Source organism: Patella vulgata, chromosome 6 (assembly GCF_932274485.2).
Source record: "Patella vulgata chromosome 6, xgPatVulg1.2, whole genome shotgun sequence".
In the NCBI taxonomy this organism is placed as follows: domain Eukaryota; kingdom Metazoa; phylum Mollusca; class Gastropoda; family Patellidae; genus Patella; species Patella vulgata.
In genome coordinates, this window is record NC_065884.2 from 10,362,407 (window position 1) to 10,385,971 (window position 23,565).

The 23,565-nt window shown below is 38.7% G+C and overlaps 1 protein-coding gene across 1 annotated transcript in view; it reads right to left on the reverse strand.

The window, feature by feature from the left end:
- Nucleotides 1-595: 595 nt before the first annotated feature.
- The window catches only part of LOC126825137 (sodium/glucose cotransporter 4), a 36,042-nt gene continuing 13,072 nt past the window's right edge, over nucleotides 596-23,565 (reverse strand). The window contains exons 2-14 of the mRNA XM_050554639.2: nucleotides 21,201-21,269; nucleotides 18,882-18,986; nucleotides 18,012-18,071; nucleotides 16,019-16,123; nucleotides 13,775-13,883; nucleotides 12,362-12,442; nucleotides 10,974-11,209; nucleotides 8,758-8,893; nucleotides 7,347-7,605; nucleotides 6,706-6,868; nucleotides 5,570-5,791; nucleotides 4,146-4,254; nucleotides 596-2,280 (exon numbers count right to left, since the gene is read on the reverse strand). Of these exons, the coding sequence (XP_050410596.1) occupies nucleotides 2,063-2,280; nucleotides 4,146-4,254; nucleotides 5,570-5,791; nucleotides 6,706-6,868; nucleotides 7,347-7,605; nucleotides 8,758-8,893; nucleotides 10,974-11,209; nucleotides 12,362-12,442; nucleotides 13,775-13,883; nucleotides 16,019-16,123; nucleotides 18,012-18,071; nucleotides 18,882-18,986; nucleotides 21,201-21,269 (1,872 nt within the window). The 3' untranslated portion in view covers nucleotides 596-2,062. The remainder of the gene's footprint in view (nucleotides 2,281-4,145; nucleotides 4,255-5,569; nucleotides 5,792-6,705; nucleotides 6,869-7,346; nucleotides 7,606-8,757; nucleotides 8,894-10,973; nucleotides 11,210-12,361; nucleotides 12,443-13,774; nucleotides 13,884-16,018; nucleotides 16,124-18,011; nucleotides 18,072-18,881; nucleotides 18,987-21,200; nucleotides 21,270-23,565) is intronic.

Consider the following 23,565-nt stretch of genomic DNA (forward strand, 5'->3'; position numbering starts at 1 on the left):
AATAAGACCCCGACGTAGGCCGGTCACCTGGAAGATGAAAATGTAATTATCATGGCATGTCATTATATAAACATTAATGTATCTATTTCATGCTTCGATGGAATTTAATTGGCCGTTTAGATCGTGTAATTTTTATACATACAACTGAGTGCCAATTACATAAAATTTCATGAGATATATTAAATATAATATCGTTTATTATATAAAAACACGAACATTATATGTGTTATTATCAAGCTTCAAAGACCTAAAATACAATTATTAAGATTTTCATTTCTTACATTTCTTTGTTGGAAATATTGTGTGAACATATTATAAAACTGAAACAAAGAATATAACAAACTCTTTTAATGCAACGATTGTCATTTCTAGTCGACTTTGCCTTGTGTTTTTCTCTTTACATGATCAATTGAAAGTGTCACCAAATATACTGTCCTCGATAAGCTCGAAGAGACTTTGATTTGGCTGACCCCCATTCCACACAAAAATTGCATAAACACGATTTCTTGCAATTTTCTTCTTTTTTTTGGGGGGGGGGGGGGCTGAGGTACAATCATAAATTGACTGTACTGTTTGCGACAAAAAGGAAAGAAAGAATATTTTATACAAAATTTATTGACAGTCAATCACTTAAAAACGACATAAATTTGACATTAATATACTGACCACTAATGATTTGGATAGGTTTGAAACATTATCCTATACAATACCATTTCAGAATAATTTAAATTGCAACTTAATAACGAATTCTGTTTGTACACTATTGAATAATATTATAATATATTCAAACGTTATTTCACTTTTCGTATATTGGAGCCATTGCATTGGAGCCATTGGATATTAATAATGTAACATTGAAGCCCCTAGATATTAAAAGTCGAACATCCAGGCAACTAGATATTAAAAGTTGAACATTTGGACAATTAGATATTAAAAATAACTGTGGGTTTTTCATATTTTTTTAAACTGTAAATAGACTATTACATTTACACATTGGTACCATTTTTAAATGTCTATACAAATGCTTGATAACGATATCTGTATGTGTATCGAAACGTAAGCATGTTAGTAAATTTCGCAGTAGTATATCTATATAAGTGTTTTTAATTTGTGAAATCTACTTGTATATGTCTTATAGTATTAAGTAAATGATAATTAACATCTGGATACTAAAGGAATCTTTTAAACCGGGGTAGGGTTCGTCTTCTCACTGGATACTATAAAATCTCTTAAACACGTGGTTTTTTTTTACCATTTAATATGGCGCCGGTCAATGATCAATTAATGTTAATAAATGTTAATAACGATACTAAACTATGTTAATAATAATGATTTAGTAATATACAAAACAACTATATGTAATTAACATAAGAGATGAGTTTCATTTTACATTATGCTAAATTCTAGGGTTTTCAGAGAAAAAATTATGTCCCAAAAATCTATATTTGAGTCGGTTAACTCTGCTAAATTCTAGGGTTTTCAGAGAAAAAATATTATATCCAAAAAATCTATGTTTGAGTCGGTTAAATGTGGGCAAAAGTGTTTTTAAGAATTTAAGCACTCAAGCAACCAACGATTACCCACTAATAATAAGTCCATTTTTTTCGGAGAAAAAACTATATCCCAGAAATCTATGTTTAAGTCGGTTAAGTGGGCAGAAGTGTTGAAGAATTGAAGTACTCAAGTCAAACATTATAGACAATTTCATCTGTACTAATATTTGTGATTGTCGTTTGTTTCTCTCTCTCTCTCTCTCTCTCCCTCTCTCTCTCTCTCTGTTTGTCTGTTCAGGGTTAGCGGGCTACACTCGGGCTGTGAAATTTGTAGCTCGGACGTGGCGTTGGCCTAAGCCTCCCAGTTTCGGAATTACGGGCACAACCCGAGTATCGCCGGGTTATCCGCTAGTCTACAATATGTTTGAGTCAGTAAAGAATATAAGTACTGAAGTAACGATTGCCCACTAATAATATGAAAACATATGAATTAAACTGAAGAGTTATCACTATTTAAAAACCTCAATAATATCTCAAGTATAATCACCCCTTGATGACGTCTGACAGATTTATGCCCAGAAACCCCAAACAAAAATGGCTAAAGTCATAAGAACAATGGCGTTGACATTTAGAACACGGCGCCATGTTTTTGTCTCGTGGATGGATGTTTGTTTCATCTCTTGTATCTTGAGCTCTTCTTCTGTAAATACTGGCGCGTCATTCATCTTCTCAATACCACATATCCACTGGAATGCTTTCTTGTACCATGGCAGAGTATCGTAATCCACTGAAACAAACATATAATGTACAATTTAGTCTACGTTGAAACAAATCATCAACAGGTATTTTTCTCCCGACTCCAAAAATGAGGAGAAATGCGAGGTAATCCCAGATCCACCAGCAGGGGCCGACTGGATGGGTAGCGCTGTGACCTCAAATCAACTACTTTCATTGAGTCCCATCGCGCAGTGACGACTACGTGACATGATCTATACTCAGCCAAATTAAAAACTTGACACTCGGGATTTTTGGGTCTGGATTTTTAATATTTGGTTTAAGGCAACTATTTTAGTGTTATGTTGTGCACAGACGACCTTGACATCAACAGAAAGCAAGAATACGTCTCGCCGAAAGTCCTTGACATTGATAACGTTCGTGATGTCACAGTACCCGCCAAAATGAAATTCACAGACTTGGAGAACAATCGGAATAAAGTGTTTAGTAACGGTTGTGGCCTCCTCTAGCGTCTCGTACTGCCACAAAACGTCTTCTCATGGATCTCAGAACATTAGTAAACACTACCCGAGGAAGACGTCGCCACTGCTCAGCAAGAGCATGTTGAAGGTCTTGCAACGTCAGTGGTGGATTCACTTGCTGACGTTCACCTCGTCTGCGGTACACTCGGACCCTGCCATCGGCAAATCTCAAAGTGAATCGAGATTCGTCACTAAAGACAACCGAATTCCACTGTCTTTGAGTGAATCTTATGTGTCTTGTGGCCCACACAAGTCGGTTACGGCGATGAAGAGGTGTCAATATTGGTCCATTATAGGGCCTCCGAGCTCGAAGACCAGCAGCCTGCAAGCGATTTCGAACAGTTTGTGCAGTTACCCTTCCACAAAACATCTCTCTACTTGTGTAGGTTGCAGTGACAAATCTGTTTCTAAGATGACGTAATCGTATTGCCTGATCTTCCTGGAGTGACGTCACACGTGGCGCTCCCGCCCTCGGGCGGTCGGCAATAGTTCCAGTTTGAAGCACTCTCATTCTAAGATTAATTATTGTCTGGCGTGAACAATTAAAGGCTCTTGCAACAGTGACCACAGACTGACCAGCATAGAGCCTACCTATAGCACGTAGACGTTCTACATTTGAAAGGCGCGGCATTTTCTAACAAAGATGAAAATAACAATTTTAATTTGTTTTTCCAGTTCAAGTTACGTGTGCGTGTTCAGTTTAAGCAAACTTGCATCGATTGACCTCACGAGTTTGTGTTTGCACGTGTTTTTCAGGTTTTTCATCTTTATATGCTCAAAAGTCACGTGATCCACGTGACTTTACAATTTTATGAAATTAAAGGCTTCTTACTACTTACTATCGTTAGAAACACTTTAAAATTTATTTGACTTACCAGAAAAAAAAAATTGTTGAAATTCATCAGTGTCAAGTTTTTAATTTGGCTGAGTATATTTTTCAGTAAGAAATGACGGATCGTACAGATATGCGAGGGGGGGGGGTAGATGACCGAATGGTTAGCACGTGCGCGCTGTATCACAAGGTCTGTCATTGAGTCAACTGGCGTGGTTTCGCCACCCCGGTTGTAGGTGACAAGGAGTAGGGTCGCGTGTCCAACCTCGTGGGTTTTCTCCGGGTCCTCCGGTGTCCTCCCACTACCAAAGACCCCTACGCACAAGCGAATTATTGAAATAAAATTAAACCATATGTTAGTCCCGAAATGACCTAGTTTGTGTCGAGTGGACGTTAAACCCCATTTCTCTCTTTCTCTTTCTCACAGATATGCGGGGCCCTTAACATCATTTAGAAGCTTACATGTTCGCCCCGTAAAACGAATGCCTAAACGTTAATGTTACATTTCTTTTGACAACATGTCAGCATCTGAAAGTTATATACCTATGTTTATTGTTACATTACCTTCTGCGATAACTGGAGGTGGTTTCTTAGCAACCTTTTCTGCCTCCTCTTTATCTAAATCAGACCTCTCCCGTGTATCAAATCTACTCCAGAACGTCAACCTGTGTAGCTGAAAAAACAAAACTCTCGATTAGAAATATCAAATATCTCAATTAGAAATATCAAATATCTCAATTAGAAACATCTAGAAACTTAATTGGAAATATCAACTCTTAAAGATACACTATGGGAGATTCGGTAACGAGTTGGCAGTTCTCACTATAATAGTTAAAAACTAGATAAGGTAGAAGGCAATTTGGTGAAAATTTCATTCAAATTGATCCACTATGAACCGAGAACTAAGCGACTGAAATTCCCATAAGCCTCGGTCATCATTACTAAAATCAGTACGATAAACAGCATAGTCTCGATTATCCATTTAATCGTTTAATGAGAAGGAAAGTTATTCAGTAAATCGGCTTACAATCCACTAAAGATCGCAGGCTAGCGCAGCCATCTAGAGTTGATTATGGCCTGGATTAAATAACATTTCAGGCCTAAAGTTAGACCTGAAATAGGCAGATTTAGCTCTTGCATAATGCATGTTTAATTAGAAATATCAACAATCTTAATTAGAAAATCAACACTCTTAATTAGAAATATCAACACTCTTACTTAAAAATATCAACACTCTCATTTAGAAATATCCATACTCTCGATTATAAATATCAACACCTCGATTATAAATATCAACACTCTTAATTAGAAATATCAACACCCTTAATTAGAAATATCAACACTCTTAATTAGAAATATCAACACTTTCAATTACGAATTAGTAATATTAACACTCTTATTTAAACACTTTTAATTAGAAATTACGAACGTCAACAATCTTAATTAAACATATCAACACTTGAAATTAGAAATTAGAAAAGGCGCGGGTCTAACAACATTTCAAATTACAAAAGGACGTTTGTCTAACAACACTCCCAATTACAAAATGACGTTTGTCTAACACTACTCTTAATTACAAAATGCAATGGGTCTAAAAATACATTTAATTACAAAATGATGTGGGTCCAACTGCACAATCAATTACAAAAGGTCGGGTGTCTAGCTACACTCTCAATTACAAAAGCGCGTGGATCTAACAATACTCTTAATTACAAAATGGAATGGGCCTAACAATACATTTAATTAAAAAATGGCGTGGGTCTAACTGCACAATCAATTACAAAAGGGCGTAGATTAAACAACACTTCCAATTACAAAATGGCGTGGGTCTAACAATACTCTGGATTACAAAACTGCACAGTGCACAATCAATTACAAAAGGACGTGGATCTAACAGATTTTGTACACCACCTATAGATAAAGTCAGTTCTGAAAATCTCATCTTGAGATACGTGGAATGGTGGAACAGTAAGACGACGTATACTTACATATCTGTCTTCAATTGGTGCTGTAAGTAAACTGACTACAACAGTTACTATAACTACTAAACCAAACAGTAATATACCAAAATGGAGGTAATGAACTTTACTGATGATATCGGGTCGGATGTCGTTCTCCTCCTCACCACATGGTACTGGAGTGTAAGAAAACTCCCAAATAAACCGGGTTAATCCTGCAACTAATCCTACCATTAATCCCCAGAAAGCTCCCTAAAATACAATCATAACACAAATCAATAATCTAAGTTGAATGAATATCATTTTTCAAAGGTTATGTTAAAATTATAAGAAGTGACCTTATGTATTCGACAATTTAATGTTTATGTTATGTAGATGGAGTAAGATGGACGCTAAGCATCCATAAATCTGTAGCTTTCATTTGAGCGTATAAAGAAGGTTAGGACCAGTCCAGTGGAAATGAAATGAAATGGGTTTTAACGTCCTACCGTTCTGCTCCTATACTGGGCTAATGAAGACGGGCATACTTCATACAGTGTGCTATGAGGGAAATTTTGCCCGGGAAGCGGCACTATCGCCTACTCTTATATCGAATTCCAACTGCCAGGGGATCTTTTACGTTCATTCCAATATATACACGGGACCTCGGTTTTTTGTATCATCCTGCACTAGACAACTGTCCTTGTCAGGCCCTCCGTCCTGCATCACTAAAAAGGGGAAACCACGCCGGAAAATCTGGATGAACTTTCTCGGCCAATGCAGGGATCGAACACCCGACCTCCAGGCTAGCGAGCCAGTGTCTTACCCACTTAGCCAAGTGATCCCCCCAGTCCAGTGGAGTGGTGGTGGGAGGTTGTGGGGTGTACGATATCTCGGCTGAAAAAGCGAATATAGAATTGACTGAGATTGTATTATTAAAGTGTATATAAAGTTAGGACCAGTGGTGTGGTAGGGGTGTGGGAGAGGGGATACAAAATGACTGACGTAAAAAAGGAGTATAAAATTGACTGAGATTGCATTATTAAAGTCAAAATATCACCATATCACAATGCCCCACCCAGTTTTACAATCAAAATAAATAACCGTATAGTTGTTAAGGGGCCTAAGGCGACTTTCAGCTGGATGACGCATCTGTGTAAGTGTATCATTTTAAAATATAGACTAACCTGTTCATTGGTTCGCTTCCAGAAGATAGCGAGGACATAGATAGAACAGACCGGTGGTGCTAGATAACTAGTTATAGCTTGTATATAGTGAAATAATTCTGATATATTCTGTACTATAGGTATCCAGGCTATACTCACTGCTACCAATATCAATACACATACTCTATAATACAAAACAAATTACATCAGTCAATACACATTGTCTCTCAAAACAAATTACATCTGTGGTTACACATACAACACAAAACAAATTACATCTGTGATTACACATACAACACAAAACAAATTACATCTGTGATTACACATATAACAAAAACAAATTACATCTGTCATTACACATTCTCTCAAATACAAAACAAATTACATATGTCATTACACATACAACACAAAACAAATAACATCTGTGATTACACATACTCTCAAACACAAAACAAATTACATCTATCATAGCACATACTCTCAAACACAAAACATCTATTATCACACACACTCTCAAACACAAAACGAAATACATCTATTATAACACACACTCTCACACAAAACAAATCACATCTATTATTACACACACTCTCAAACATAAAACAAGCGGGGAATCAATGTCTCGCCACTCTCACCCCATATTCACTAAATAACAACTATACCTTCCAACTATCATAAGCTCCACCTCTGTGGCCCCCTTTCTGATTCTTCTCCATATATCCATGGTGAAGATGGTGCTGCTCGAGTTGAAGATAGAAGTCAGGGAGGAGATTAAAGCTGACATCATCACAGCCAACATCAATCCTCGTAATCCAGGAGGCATAATCTCTAACACGAGTGTAGGATAGGCGATGTTAGTACAACCAGAGCGACTATCACAGACTTGTTCACATATGTCCGGATCAGCACAACCTACCGTATCTGAAAGGGTAGAAATAAAATGAAACTTAACGTCCTACTGTTTTGCGCCGATTGGTCTCAAGTGCATCAGCACAACCTAATTCATCTGGACTGAGTGACAGACAAGGACAGCTGTCTAGTTGTTCGGATGGGATGGAAAACCGAGGTCCCGTGTACACATTGGCGTGCACGTAAAAGATCTCTTGACAGTTGGAATTCGATATAAGAGTAGGCCGTAGTGCCGCTGTACAGGCAAAATTTCCCTCATAGCACACTGTATGGTGTATGCTCGTCTTCATTAGCCCAGTTCGGGGCAGAACAGTAGGACGTTAAACCCCATTTCATTTCTGAAACAACAGAAATAATGGAGTTTAACGTTCTATTGTTCTGCTCAGATTGGGCTGAAGCGCACCTCAAAATACTTGGCTGTATTACAATACTATATAAACGAACTGTGTCTTTAGGGTCGTAGTACACAGCCTTGGTGTAATGTTTCTTCTTCGGTTACATAGAGATTAAGCAGTCTGAAAAGTTTGCGTATCCCATGTGCAAAATTACACAGTCAAGGCCCACGAATGAACAGCCCGAGCTCTCATCTACTCTCATGCCAATATGGACAGGCTTCAGAGAGATTGGGTTTAGCGTCCACTCGACACAAACTAAGTCATTTCGGGACTAACACAAGGCTCAATTTTATTTCAATAATCCGCTTCCGCTTAGAGGTTTTTAGCAGTGGGAGGAAACCGGGGGACCCGGAGAAAACCCACGAGGTTGGACAGGCGACCCTACTCCTTGTCACGTACAACCGGGGAATCGAATCCACGCCAGTTGACTAAATGACAGACCTTATGATACAGCGCGCACGTGCTAACCACCCCCGCCTGTTAATGACCACTGCTACTATTTGTCAGACTACGGGGTAAGATAAATGCCACAATATTTGCCTGTACCATCATAGAAATATGTTTCTCATCTGATATTATAGCAGTTAACTTCGTGTTTCCGTCAGTAAACTTCGTGTTTCCGTCAGTTAACTTCGTGTTTCCGTCAGTAAACTTCGTGTTTCCGTGTTTCCGTCAGTAAACTTCGTGTTTCCGTCAGTAAACTTCGTGTTTCCGTCAGTTAACTTCGTGTTTCCGTCAGTAAACTTCGTGTTTCCGTCAGTAAACTTACCAGTAAAGAGAATCCTGGAGATCATTCCAGGGAATACAATCAAGAACATTGGCAAGAATTTCAAATAACCAGCAAGTATGGTTCCAGCTTTAGCATTAGACAAGTTCTTGGCGGCGAGAGCTCTCTGGACAATGACCTGAATGACAACAAAAACGTGACATTGTATAGTTAAAGCGAGAATTTCATATTTTCTAAGAAAGTCAAAACATAATTATTTCTATGTCTTTTGCTCAATAGGTTATCAACTCACTATTATTCGACCATGGGCATTATTTCCCACCCTTAAAAATCATTGACACAGGAAATTATAACACAATTACCTCCCTTGTTTTCCTATTGCCTCCATGCATTAGCTACCTTCAAACGTTGGAATTTGAAGTTGAAAATGGATATTTTTGCCAATTTCACAGCTGGCAATAGTGAATTATAGGATTAATATGATTATTCTTTAACATGGTAGGACGGTTTATGGATACCATCTATTTTAAGGCTTTATTTTAATAAATTTTAAAAATATAACTTAAAAATATGAAATTGTAGCTTTAAAAATCATTTTATTGAGAATGCATGGTCGTATTTGTCATTAACTTGAACACGTGAGCTATACAGTGTTAGCGTAACATCTTTATTAAATATCAGAGAAGTAGTTATGTATTGTTTAATGGTCGAGAGTGAGACATTAGGCAATATATTGTAACAACAACAGGGCCGTAGGCTCGAGTGTCTTTACAATATATTACGCAATGTCTTAAGCTCGATACCATTAAACGACTTAAAATAGTCAAATACGTCACGCGAGTCCAATATTCCACTAGTATAAATAATGTACGATTAGCAAGTTGCCCGTACGATTATTTAAAATAATGGTACGCCAACATCAAAGGGTGACGTCACATCTGTATTTTAAATCCATATTTTCCCTTTTTGTGAAAAGTTAACCATAGTTCTAAATGTCATCAATCTTATTAAAATACCGATTTATATTTTTTTCCACTTTTTGTATACTTTTAGACAAGTAAAACGAAATTATGAACTATAAAAAACGAGATGTCATTTCAACAGTTTATTGGAAATGTTTGATTTTATTGAGAATGTTTGATTTTATTGGGAATGTTTGATTTTATTAAGGATTTTTGATTTTATAAAGAATGTTTGATTTTATTGAGGATGTTTGATTTTATTGAGAATGTTTAATTTTATTGAGAATGTTTGAGATGTTTGATTTTATTGAGGATGTTTGATTTTATTGAGAATGTTTGATTTTATTGAGAATGTTTGAGATGTTTGATTTTATTGAGAATGTTTGATTTTATTGTAGTAACATGACAAGAGTGCCATTAGATTCACAAACTTAGCATCCTCTTTAAACTTTGAATGGGACACATGGGACGAGCGGACTAGTATGTCCTGGGTTTGTCAAATTCAGCACTCACTTTCATCTTTGAAGGGGACGGCATGAGGCAAGAAGAACCCCGGAAATGTCCAGGCAAGGATTCTTGTGGCAACGGGGCTTAACGTCCTACTGTTCTGCACCGCTTGCGCTAAGTAAGTTTTGTCCGGACGCATATACGTTTCCTTTGCCAGACACTCCATCCTGCACCAATGGGAACCACTCCGCAGAATCCTGATGAATTTTCTCGACCAACACCGGGATCGAACACGGGACTTCCAGGTTAGCGACTGACTCTACTTTAACGAACCCCGTTATTAATGTACAGCATTTAACTATCGCAGTTTGTATTGTATGCTTTCATTGGCTAGTAGACGGTCCCGGCTGTTTATTATCAGGATTATTAATAAATATTTTGGACCATGAATGCAAGGCAAGACACTTTCTATTTGGAGAGAGAGAGAGAGAGAGAGAGGGGGGGAGAGAGAGATGAGGTTTAACGTCCACTTAACTCAAACTATGTTATTTCGGGACTAACACATGGTTTAATTTTATTTCAATAATTCGCTTGCGCGTAGCGGTCTTTAGCAGTGGGAGGAAACCGGAGGACCCAGAGAAAACCCACGACCCTACTCCTTGTCACGTACAACCGGGGAATCGAAACAACGTCAGTAGACTCAATGACAGACCTTATGATACAGCGCGCACGGGCTAACTATTCGGCTATCCCCCCCCCCCCTTCCCAATATAGGCAGACTACTATTACAGATTTAAGGCAGGCTTTATCATCTAAAGTATTTTATCCATGTGAATCTTTGTTACGTACCTGATCAGAACACCAATACCAGACTGATGAAATGGTTAAACCAAACATTATTCCAGGCCAAGGGAGGGAACCATCTTCAGCACTTCTGATCAGGTTCATGGAATTGGCTGGTGGTATACCACAATCGGTATAACTATAATTATCGTTAGGCAACCCTTTATGTATTTTAGTCGTGTTTGGCCATGCCTCAAAATACTCCTTTACCAATCGCTCATATCCTCCAACTTTTATAAAACCTAGAGAAAATAGAGAAAATAATGTATACAATGTTGCTTTTCTTTAAAGATGAAATGAAATGAAATGAAATGGAGTTTAACGTCCTACTGTTCTGCTCCGAACTGGGCTAATGAAGACAGGGATATGTCATACAGTGTGCTATGAGTGAAATTTTGCCCGGGCAGCGGCACTATCGCCTACTCTTATATCGAATTCCAAATGCCAGAGGAACTTTTACGTGCATTCCAATATATACACGGGACCTCGGTTTTTCGTACCATCCGAACGACTAGACAGCTGTCCTTGTCAGGCCCTCCGTCCTGCATCACCTACAAGGAGGAACCACGCCGGAAAATCTGGATGAACTTTCTCGGCCAATGCAGGGATCGAACACCCGACCTCCAGGCAAGCGAGCCAGCGTCTTACCCACTTAGCCACGTGATCCCCTTCTTCAAAGATTAGATAAATAACGTAAAGAGAATATGCCGAAAATTTCAGTCAAATTACGTCACTCTGAGTCGAGAAACCCGAATTTCAAATAAAAAAAACGTAGCCTTCATTGTCATTGTTACCGTAATTACGAAAATAAACAAAGTCTTGATTATCCATTTTTACGGTTAGCTATGCAGATTCAAATCTGTTTGACATCGTACCCATCAGATGGCATCGAGAATTGATTATGGTCTTGTCATGTTAATAAATGTCTAATTAATAATTTATATAACATTTAAGGTCGAAAGAGAGACCTGCAATAGGCAATGTATGCTTAACATATTTGTTTTTTTCAAATGTAATGAACACCTTGTACCAATTCTCTGTATACGGCTTTTCAGTGTTAGAGCGTTCACGTAATTATTGCTTAATGTGGAAGAGGTTGGGTATTGGATTTTGATGTTCAGTGTTGTAGAGTTCAAGTACTTATTGCCTAATGTGACGGAGATCGTCCATTGGATTTTAATTTTCTGTGTTAGAGCGTTCACTTGCTTATTATTTTTTAACGTTGCCGAATTAGTCCATTGGATTTTTGACTATTGGTTATAATCTATTGTGTTTTTGACTAATCTGTAATAAAACTGATTTTATAGCATAAATGTAACTTGAAAGACCATTTTAAAATGTCTCTATATTTGACTTTCATATCGGCGTATTAGAATACAAATAAGAAAACTTACTCATTATCATGAGAATAAATCCTCCCACTAACATGATGATAGTTTGTATAAAATCTGTCCAAATTACAGCCGTTAAACCACCTGTAATAAAACACCTATAATTACCTGTTATAACAGAGAGAGAGAGAGAGAGAGAGAGAGAGAGAGAGAGAGAGAGTTTAACGTCCACTCGACACAAACCAAATCATTTTGGAACTAACATATGGTCAATTTTATTTCGATAATTCGCTTGCACGCAGGGGTCTTTAGCAGTGAGAGGAAACCGGAGGACCCGGAGAAAACCCATGAGGTTGGACAGGCGATTGTCACGTACAATCGGCGAATCGAAACCACACTAGTTGACTCAATGACAGACGCGCTAACCATTCGGCCATCCAACAATATAATATAACCATACATTTTTTCCGTCAATTTTACAGCACCTCCCGAGAACACTTCCCGCCCCCCTCGTTGCTCCGAGCTAGTTACGACCCTGGTTTTATATAGAAAAGAAAAAAGACTTAATACAAGGATAATAACCTCATGAATATTACGTTATTTACATTGTTACATCATGGATGATATAACGTTATCTACCCTTTGACGTTATAATAAGGTTGTATTGATATCCACAATTTAATGTTTCAGCGTGCCTTTAAAATTGCACTTATAGTGGTAGTGGTGGTGACGGGCCCGTATCTAGACACCATTAAGCGGGGGGGCATTACCTTTCGGTAGGGGGGCGAACATTTTGAGGAAATTTTCGGAAAGGTCATTCTAACAGACTGTTGTAATCATCATGCTATGTAGTTACCTAGGCGGCTAATAAGCATTTTAAAATAAGTATTCAAACAAACAAAAAATCGTGATTTTTTAAATTTATTTAAAACTATTTTAGATTAGTACAAAAAAAATGGTTTATAAAGTAATGAGATACCGTGGGATTAATAGCGCATAGTCGCCTGAATTATACCTCCTTCTGCTTAGGGAAGCGTAGTTTTTTTTAGGTTAATATAAGGAACTGTGTATACTTTAATGATTTTTAGCAATTTCTGAGTGGGGGGGCGAGCATTTCACGCGGGGTGGACATGCCCCCCCCCCCGCGCCCCCTGTAGATACGGGCCCGGGTGGTGATGGTGGGGCGTACAATATACTCTGTACAAAGCTGCTTATATCCTAAGTCCGGTGCTGAGTATCACGGCTAAATCTATTTGTTAAGGCCAGTTCAATTTTCGTCACGGTTGCTGAGATGTAAATAAGGTTAGGGCACGTGACTGTTGGCGACGTTGTAGGTTAGGGTTAGGTTTAGCATTTGGGGCTGGATCCAGGGTTAGTGTTAGGGATGGCATTAGCGCTAGCCCAGTTTACCTCTCGTGACCTGTGACCAAACTTGAAGTTGGCCTTATCAAATAGATTAAACCGATTATCACTTACCTCCAATGGTGAAGAGAGCAGCTACAGCCAGTAAAATTATAACAGCCACGTATAAATTAAGTTCCGGTAAAGCTTGAGTTAAAAATATAGCACCAGAATACAGATCAGCCTGTTTAATTAAAAGATAATATAATTTTCAATAAAAATCCATTTATATTACGAACACCCCCCCCCCCTCCCCCCGAACCACTTCTAATTCAAATTTGGTTATAAGTTTAGTTGGTCTACACCAGAGCCATTTATGGAGAGTCTGGCCAAATGTTGTTTCAATCGTGCCTGTCTCGTCACACCCACCCTGCATTCGTCTCTCCCCAAACTCATTCTTTGTTCGTATACAACCCATTCTGGATTCGTCCCTCGGCATACCCTGTCTGCATTTGTCTCGCCATGCCCTTTCTGTAATCGTATCTAGATACACCTTCCACTCTAGATTCGTCCCTCAGCATACCCTGTCTGCATTTGTCTCTCGCCACACCCTTTCTGTAATCGTATCTAGGCACACCATCCACTCTGGATTCGTCCCTCAGCATACCCTGTCTGCATTTGTCTCTCGCCACACCCTTTCTGTAATCGTATCTAGGTACACCATCCACTATGAATTCGTCCTTCGGCACACACACTAACACTATTATGGAATAACAATTACTGGTATATTAACATGCAAAGTTTCGACGATGATACTCTCGTCTTTATCGTCTATCATTTGCTTGCTAAAAACGAAAGTATCATCGTCGAAACGTTGCATGTTAATAAACCAGTAATTGTTATTCCATAAATAGTGTTAGTGTGTTACTGTTCAATTAATAAATGTCACCTAGACAACTTAGGCACACCCTCTCTGCATTTGTCTCGCAACACTCAATCTGTAAATGTATCTATGCACACCACCCACTATGGATTCGTCCTTCGGCACACCATCTCTGCATTCGTGTCTCGCCACATACACTCTACGTTCGTCTCTCGCCACACATACTCTGCAATCTTTTCTCGCCACACCCATTCTGCATTCGTCTCTCGCCACACCCACTCTGCATTCATCTCTCACCACACTCACTCTGCATGTGTCTCTCACCACATCCACTCTGCGTGTGTCTCTCACCACATCCACTCTGCGTGTGTCTCTCACCACATCCACTCTGCATTTGTCTCTCACCACATCCACTCTGCATTCATCTCTCACCACATCCACTCTGCATTCGTCTCTCACCACACTCACTCTGCATTCGTCTCTCACCACATCCACTCTGCATTCGTCTCTCGCCACACTCATTCCATTCTGCATTCGTCTCTCACCACACTCACTCTGCGTGTGTCTCTCACCACACTCACTCTGCATTCGTCTCTCACCACACCCATCCTACATTCATCTCTCACCACATCCACTCTGCATTCATCTCTCACCACATCCACTCTGCATTTGTCTCTCACCACACTCACTCTGCATTTGTCTCTCACCACATCCACTCTGCATTCATCTCTCACCACATCCACTCTGCATTTGTCTCTCACCACATCCACTCTGCATTCGTCTCTCGCCACACTCACTCTGCATTTGTCTCTCGCCACACTCACTCTGCATTCGTCTCTCGCCACACCCACTCTGCATTTGTCTCTCACCACATCCACTCTGCATTTGTCTCTCACCACATCCACTCTGCATTCATCTCTCACCACATCCACTCTGCATTTGTCTCTCACCACATCCACTCTGCATTTGTCTCTCACCACATCCACTCTGCATTCATCTCTCACCACACTCACTCTGAATTTGTTTCTCACCACATCCACTCTGCATTCATCTCTCACCACACTCACTCTGCATTCATCTCTCACCACACTCACTCTGCATCTGTCTCTCACCACATCCACTCTGCATTCATCTCTCACCACACTCACTCTGCATTTGTCTCTCACCACATCCACTCTGCATTCATCTCTCACCACACTCACTCTGCATTTGTCTCTCACCACATCCACTCTGCATTCATCTCTCACCACACTCACTCTGCATTTGTCTCTCACCACATCCACTCTGCATTCGTCTCTCACCACACTCATTCCATTCTGCATTCGTCTCTCACCACACTCACTCTGCATTCGTCTTTCACCACACCCACTCTGCATTCGTCTCTCACCACACCCATCCTACATTCGTCTCTCTTCCAACTCATCCTGCACTCGCCACACACACTACCCATTTGTCCCTTGCCACACCCGATGCTATTATAAAATTATTATAATTACCGATATTTTTGTGAAAACATACAACAGAAGAGCTAAAACAGACAAATAAATTCTGATTCTTTGTCCTCCAAATCTCTTCCGTAAATATTCTGGCATGGTATATACCTAAAGAAAATATAGGATAATTTTCGTTAACATGTCTGAAAACAAATCACTGGCGCCCGCCTCACGCCATATTTAACATCGATTATTAAAGATACATTGTGCAAGAGATATATTTGCCTATTGCAGGTCTTATTTTGGCTTCAAATCTTATATAAACTATTATTTAGACATTTATTCACAAGTATTAACATGACAAGCCCATAATCAACTCCCTAGGACATCGGGTCGCTCCGATTTTAAGTAGATTAGGACGCTTCGGCTATTTAATGATACAATTTAAAAAATGGAGAAGCAAGGCTGAGTCTCGAATAACCAGAACTATACTAATCAGTGCCACATACTGTTAAAACTTCAGTGATAACTTCGCTGGTCCCGTGACAGTTGGAATTCGATATAAGAGTAGGCCTTAGTGCCGCTGTCCGGGTAAAATTTCCCTCATATCACACTGTATGGCGTATGCCCGTTTTCATTTGACCAGTTTTGAGCAGAATAGTAGGACGTTAAACCCCATTTCATTTCATTTCATTTTGTACATTTATGTGAACACTCTTGCGTCTTATCGTGCCTTTGAAGATAAACCCAGTATAATTAATATACGGCACACGCCATTGACCTACAGAACAAATCTATTTAGTTGTTTTGCATTACTAAGTATACAGTATTTTCATTGTTCAGTTTGCCATGGTATTTTATTACTATTGGCCTTTAATACTCCTTCAAGTCGAGGTATCATCTTTTTAGTTTTACATTAAACAATCGTATCTGGGGCAATAACCTCGGGTAGCTATAATAATACAATATTCAAAACTTATACAACCAGGGACTTTAGTCAGGGGAGACTTTATGTTTAAATAAGTCAGAGAAATAACAGATTTTGTATATAAAAAAATGTAGTGTTCCCCAAAATAAGAAAGAGAGAGAGAAATGGGGTGTCCACTCGACACAAACTGGCTCATTTCAGGACAGATGGTTCAATTCTTTTTTTCAATAATTCGCCTGTGCGCAGCTAGGGGTCTTTGTGGGAGGTTGGCCGGAGGACACGGAGAAAACCCATGAGGATGGACAGGCCAATCTACTCCTTGTCACGTACAAGCGAGGAATCAAAACCACACCATTTGACTCAATGACAGACCTTGTGACTTCACGCCCCCCCCCCCCCCACACACACACACCAGGTTTCACCCTATACAGCTGTCTACTCTTACTTCGATTTCCAACAGGGATCTTTAACTTAACGTAGTTTCGATGATGTACACGGGATGTCAGAGCCGGTTTCGTGTTGGACACTTCGTCCTTTATCACTGACAAGGCCGGAAGATCCCAAGGATCGAACTTGGGATCTCCTGGATAGTAACTCAAAGCCATACTCATACTCCTCTCAGTCTTTCGTTTGATTAGACCTAATCCCACTCAAAGAGGGATTTCTCGGGCCATTGCTTCAGGAATATGAGCAAACGTGGCTCCTGATAAGATAGAATGTTCTTTTATATTTATTTACCATTTCACGAATAGTGAACCATTGGCACATTCTCTTAATAGGCGTGGCTCCCCATACAATAAACAGGGCCCTGTTTCACGAAATTTTAACTAAAGATAAAATCCAAATTTTAGTAGATACTTCAATTTTGATTGGCTAAGCACTAAAATCAACCTAATATTATCCAATCAAATTACTAAAATTTGGATTTTATCTTAGTTAAAATTTCGTGAAACAGGCCCAGAACAGTAACCATTCCATTGTATGGGGAGCCACGCTTGCTAAGAGCAGTTAGCCAATATGTTGTTTTATATTTATAGGTTTTAAGTTGGAGGATCAAGGTAACTACTGGAGCTTGACAATAATAAACCAATAATCCAATAACCGATTTATTATAAAATGGAAACTTACACCGGCAGCTGTATAAACAGGAACAAAAATCCATCCTAATATCATTAATATAAAGATGGCCTGAAATATATCAAGGTTAGAGAATAATTAACTTATTCTAGTTTGTTAGTTCCTAAAAATACACCATGAAAACTTTGATCTTCTTAAATGGAGATTTATTTAAAGTAGTAATTTTAAGAATGGAAGCTCGTCTGAAAGGATACATAAAGGGCGGACATTAGTCAACCAGCCCCCCCCCCCCCCCACGCAAAACGTTTCGCCCCCCCCCCCCCACTCCCCGTGAAAAATTTGTCGACCATAAAAAAAACCTAGACATACAGTGTCCGTCAATTTTACAGCTCCTCTGAGAACACCCAACACCCCCCCCCCCTCGTTGCTCAGAGCTGTAATCAACTGATACATTAAAACGTTGTTAGGGAAAAAAAACCATCTCGAAACCCGTGGCTATCTTTTTAACCATGAATCTCCTTAATAGATGTAATTTAAATCATTGATTGTGTTAGATTTAATTTTAAGAATTGCAACTCACAATGGTAACCAAGTACCGATTTTAAAAACAGTAATTCACAATGTAATCAAGAACCGATTTTAAACACGACAGTTCAGAATGAAATCAGGGTGCCGATTTTAAGAATTGTCGATTTTAGAGATTTAAGTTTACCATGTATGAAAAGAGTCAAAGTCATAAATTAGAATATAATACAGATACGGTTACATTAAGAGCCCAATCTGAAGGTGAGAGCTGCAAGCAGAGAAGAATGGCACCACGGTCGGGTACAAGGCGGGGTATGCTTACTAGTTCTAATACTTCTTGGATATCACTTATTATTAGGAATTTTCAATTTTTTTTTAATGATTTGACCGACTTACATTAAGTTCAAATACAGCAATACCAATTCCACCAGCGGCGCCAGATCCTGCTAATCCGACAAAATGGCCACTACCAATATTACTAGCAAACAAGGAGGCGCCAATCTGAAATTATGAAGAACCATTTTTACATCACTGGCAAATAATGATGACACAATATAATATTATACAGATAAATAAAATATGGTACTTGCAAATAAATTGATTTATTCAGAAACGATACATTATTTGCTTAATTGTTTCAGAGAGAGCGAGAGAGAAATGGGGTTTAATGTCCACTCGATACAAACTTGGTCATTTCGGGACTAACACATGGTTTAATTTTATTTCAATAATTCGCTTGCGCGTAGGGGTCTTTAGAAGTGGAAGGAGACCGGAGGACCCGGAGAAAACCCACGAGGTTGGACAGGCGATCCTACTCCTTGTCACGTACAACCGGGGAATCGAAACCCCGCCAGTTGACTCAATGACAGACCTTGCGATACAGCGCAGCGCGCACGTGCTAACCATTCGGCCATTCGGCCATTCGGCCATCCAACCCCCCGTATAGTAATGATTGTGGCTTTCTAGGCATTCAATTCAGAAGATGGGGACGAGATTAACTCTTTTCCCACGAAAACCCGTATTTTGTTTAATAGTTTAAGTATATTTGTTATGTATTGTGTTGTGGATTTCGGTGCGAGCGAGGAGGGGACAATCTCAAGGACCACCACGCGCGTCACAAATTCTAGCCCTTCCACTGACCTGTAGGTAAAAGTACAGAAACATTATACTATAACACCTGAGTATGGTATATATATATACTGGGTCATGGGTATTATAGCCTACTATATATGGTTGTACAAGTATCGTATATATTGGGTCATTGGTATTGTACTACGGTTGTACGAGTTTGTTAAAGATATATGTACAGAGCCTGAGCGTGAATATAAATATCCTATACATAATATGCTAATTAGTTATTTACATATCGTTTGATGAACTTACCCTTGACCCGTGTGTATCTAATTAATTTACTAATTATCTATTTCTGACACCCATTTACCAATGAGACAAATACGCTATAGTTATAAACTTGGCCATTTCGAAAGTAGTAAAAAAATACAATTGGGTTTAACGTCCTACTGAAGTTTTGCCCTGACAGTGGCGCTACAGCGTACTCTTATTCAAATTCCAACTGTCACGGTTTTTTTTACGCCTTCCTAACAGAACCACCGAGGTACCCGAAAGTAGTAAAATATAAAAGTGTTCACACAATTTAGATTTACCTTGCAAAGTGGGATTTAACACGTCCACGCAAAACTGACTGGGTTATGGTCAATTTTATTTCAATAATTCGCTTGCTTTTACGGGTCTTTAACAGTGGGATGGAACCGGAGGACCTGGAGAAAACCCACGAGGTTGACCAGGCGATCCTACTCCCTGGACTCAATGGCAGACCTTATGGTTTCACGCACACTCGTTAAACCACTAGACAACCCAAAATCTCCATATCACCAAAGACGTAACAGATATTTAAAATTATCTAGGTTAATGAAATGAAATGAAATGGGGTTTAACGTCCTACTGTTTTGCTCCGACTGGGCTAATGCAGTGTGTTATGAGGGGAATTTTGCCCGGACAGCTGTGCTACGGCCTACTCTTATATCGATGTCCAACTGCCAAGGGATCAATGTGTGCACGTGACCTCGGTTTTCGTACCATCCGAACGACTAGACATCTGTCCTTGTCAGGCCATCACCGGTATCGAAACAGTGACCTCCAGGCTAGTGATCCAGCATGTTACTCACTGATCCACCGTGCCGCCTCCAGGTTAATGGAATATAGCAGTACAAGACAATATTATACAAGAACTATTCATAAAGAATATAGAAATCAATATTTATATGAATTGTCCTCTTTTATATTTCTTGTTTTGCTTTTTTTAAAATAAATATCTGATAAAAATACAGATCTATATTTCGTTTTTTTTTATACTTTCGATGGCCTACACTACATAAAGATCTGACCAGTTGTATTGGGAGGTCGCGTCAGAGGTCATACGAACGGCTTTTGACCCTATGGCGTCAGATATTTGATTAACCAATCAGCATTGATGTTTCTAGTGTATTACAGGCCAAAAGATCGCCGTAACAGACCGTTTCTTTGGCTAATCGGCTAATCCCTCGCATCATCCAGAACACGTCAATGATAACAACTCTTCCAGATCCTAGTGTAGTAAAGAGAAGTAAAACAGAACTTTGAGCTATAAAAAACGAAACGAAATAGGATAGGATCTGCGTTTTAATCAGATTGTTTAAATAAGTTATGTTTCCTTACCGGGATCCAGTGCATACTTCTTCCAGCCAAGAAAAAGCCATTTATACTTCCTCTGTTTCGACATGATGACTGAAATAAAATCAAAATATAACACAAATCAATAAAACAAACAGAGAGGGAGAAATGGTGTTTAACGTCCACTCGACACAAACTAGGACATTTCGGGACTAACACAAGGTTCAGATTTATTTCAACAATTCGCTTGCGCGTAGGGGTTTTTAGCAGTGGGAGGAAACTCAATAAAAAAAAGCACAAAAACACAATCCACAGAGAATTACATATGTCTAACATAAGCTGATTATAAGCGATGCTGTCTCAGATAAGAAGTCTTTAATTGTTGTGTTTGATGTTTCAGATATAAGATGTTTTGAGGATCGTTGTGATGTCTCAGGTCTAAGATGGCTGTAGGTCGATGTTTCAGATATAAGATGTGTTGAGGATTGTTGCGATGTCTCAGATCTAAGATGGCTGTGGGTCGTAATGTTTCAGATATAAGATGTGTTGAGGATTGTTGTGATGTCTCAGATCTAAGGTGACTGTAGGTCGTAATGTTTCAGATATAAGTTGTTTTGAGGATTGTTGGGATGTCTCAGATCTACTGTGGTTGTAGGTCGTAATGTTTCAGATACAAGTTGTTCTGGGGATTGTTGAGATGTCTCAGATCTAAGATGTTTGTAGGTCGTAATGTTTCAGATATAAGTTGTTTGATTGTCGTGATGTTCTAGATCTATAGTAATGATTTATCAGATCTAAACTGGTTGTAGGCTGTGTGATGTCTCAGATACGAGTTGTTTCGGATCAAAGGTAGTTGTAGACTGTGATGCCCCAGATCTAAGATAGTTGTTCGTGATGTCTCAGATAAGAGTTGTTTCAGATCTAAGGTGTTTGTGGACTGTGATGTCTCAGATAAGGGTTGTTTCATTGCTGTGCCCCAGATCTAAGCTGGTTATAGGCTGTGATGTCACTGATCTTAGTTAATTGTAGATTGGGATGTTTCAGATATTAGCGATTTGATTCTTGTGATATTTTAGGTATGTGATTGCTAGGTGATGCCAAAGACATATAATTTTAATTAAATTGCATAACAGGGGATATGCTTTATTTGTGAACGCAATTTACAAACACTTCCATAGTTGCAAATATGAAACAGAGTCGGACGTTTCTGCTATAATAGTTCAAAAATAGATTATGAAAAATGAATATATTAAATCGAGACAAAGTCTATCTTGTCCATTTTTAAATTAAGTTATTAAATGGCAATCGAATATAAAACCATTTAAGGCAGATTTAGATAATGTATTTAGACGACCCAATAGACAATCACTATGTAATACCAGACTTTAGTCATTGACAGTGTTTTAATATATTCAGGTAGCTATTTAAGATTGCAATACCTGTAATAAAACTCTATTCAGGTAGCTTTATATAAGATAAGAATAAAGGTAATACAACGCGCTTATATATATATATATATATATATATATATATATATATATATATATATATATACCCTGGACTTGCATGTACATGCTATTCACACGATTAAATGATAATATACATTCTTGACTGGTTATGAATAACGTACCGATGTATTGCTTTCTTTCATGTGTTAGACATATTGTGCTTGTACTGTCTTCAAGTGATAACGAGAAAATTTTATTTAAGTTGTGTAAATTGTACTCTAACTACATAAAATAAACACCTAGAAATACGTTTTTTCCCATCCACTTCACTACAAAACATTATTTTTTATACGTAGTATGTCGTCCGTCCGTCCGTCAACAATTAGCTTGTGAAGGCGATAATTGCCACAGTTTTTAACGATTCTTTTCAATTTGGGCTTGATGAGAGAACCTGGTGTTCCAGAATTATCTCTCCTTTCCCTAAAGGTCTGTGGACGCTATAGAGGCTACAGTTTTTTCGAAGTGATTAGATTTCTTGGGGGCATCCTTATCAAATTTGGTAAACCCATTTTTCCTCCGGGATAAACTGTTGTCTGTGAGACAAAGCTGCTGTGTGGGCGAATTTCCTCGGTTGGCGTGGATATCTTTTTTTTTTTTAAGTTACAATTTCATACTTTCTAAGAAAGTCAAAACATAATTTTGTCTATGTCTTTTGCTCAATAGGTTGTCAACTCACTATTATACGATCATAGGTGTCATTCTCACACTTAAAACTCATTTACACCGGAAATAATAACACAATTACCTCCCAATTACCTCCCTTGTTTTCTATTCTCCACCATGGAGTAGCTATCCTCAAACGTTTGAATTTGAAGAGGAAAATGATATTTTTGCCAATTTCTGAACTGGCAATAGTGAATTATAGGATTAATAGGATTATTCTTTAACAAGGTAGGGCTGTT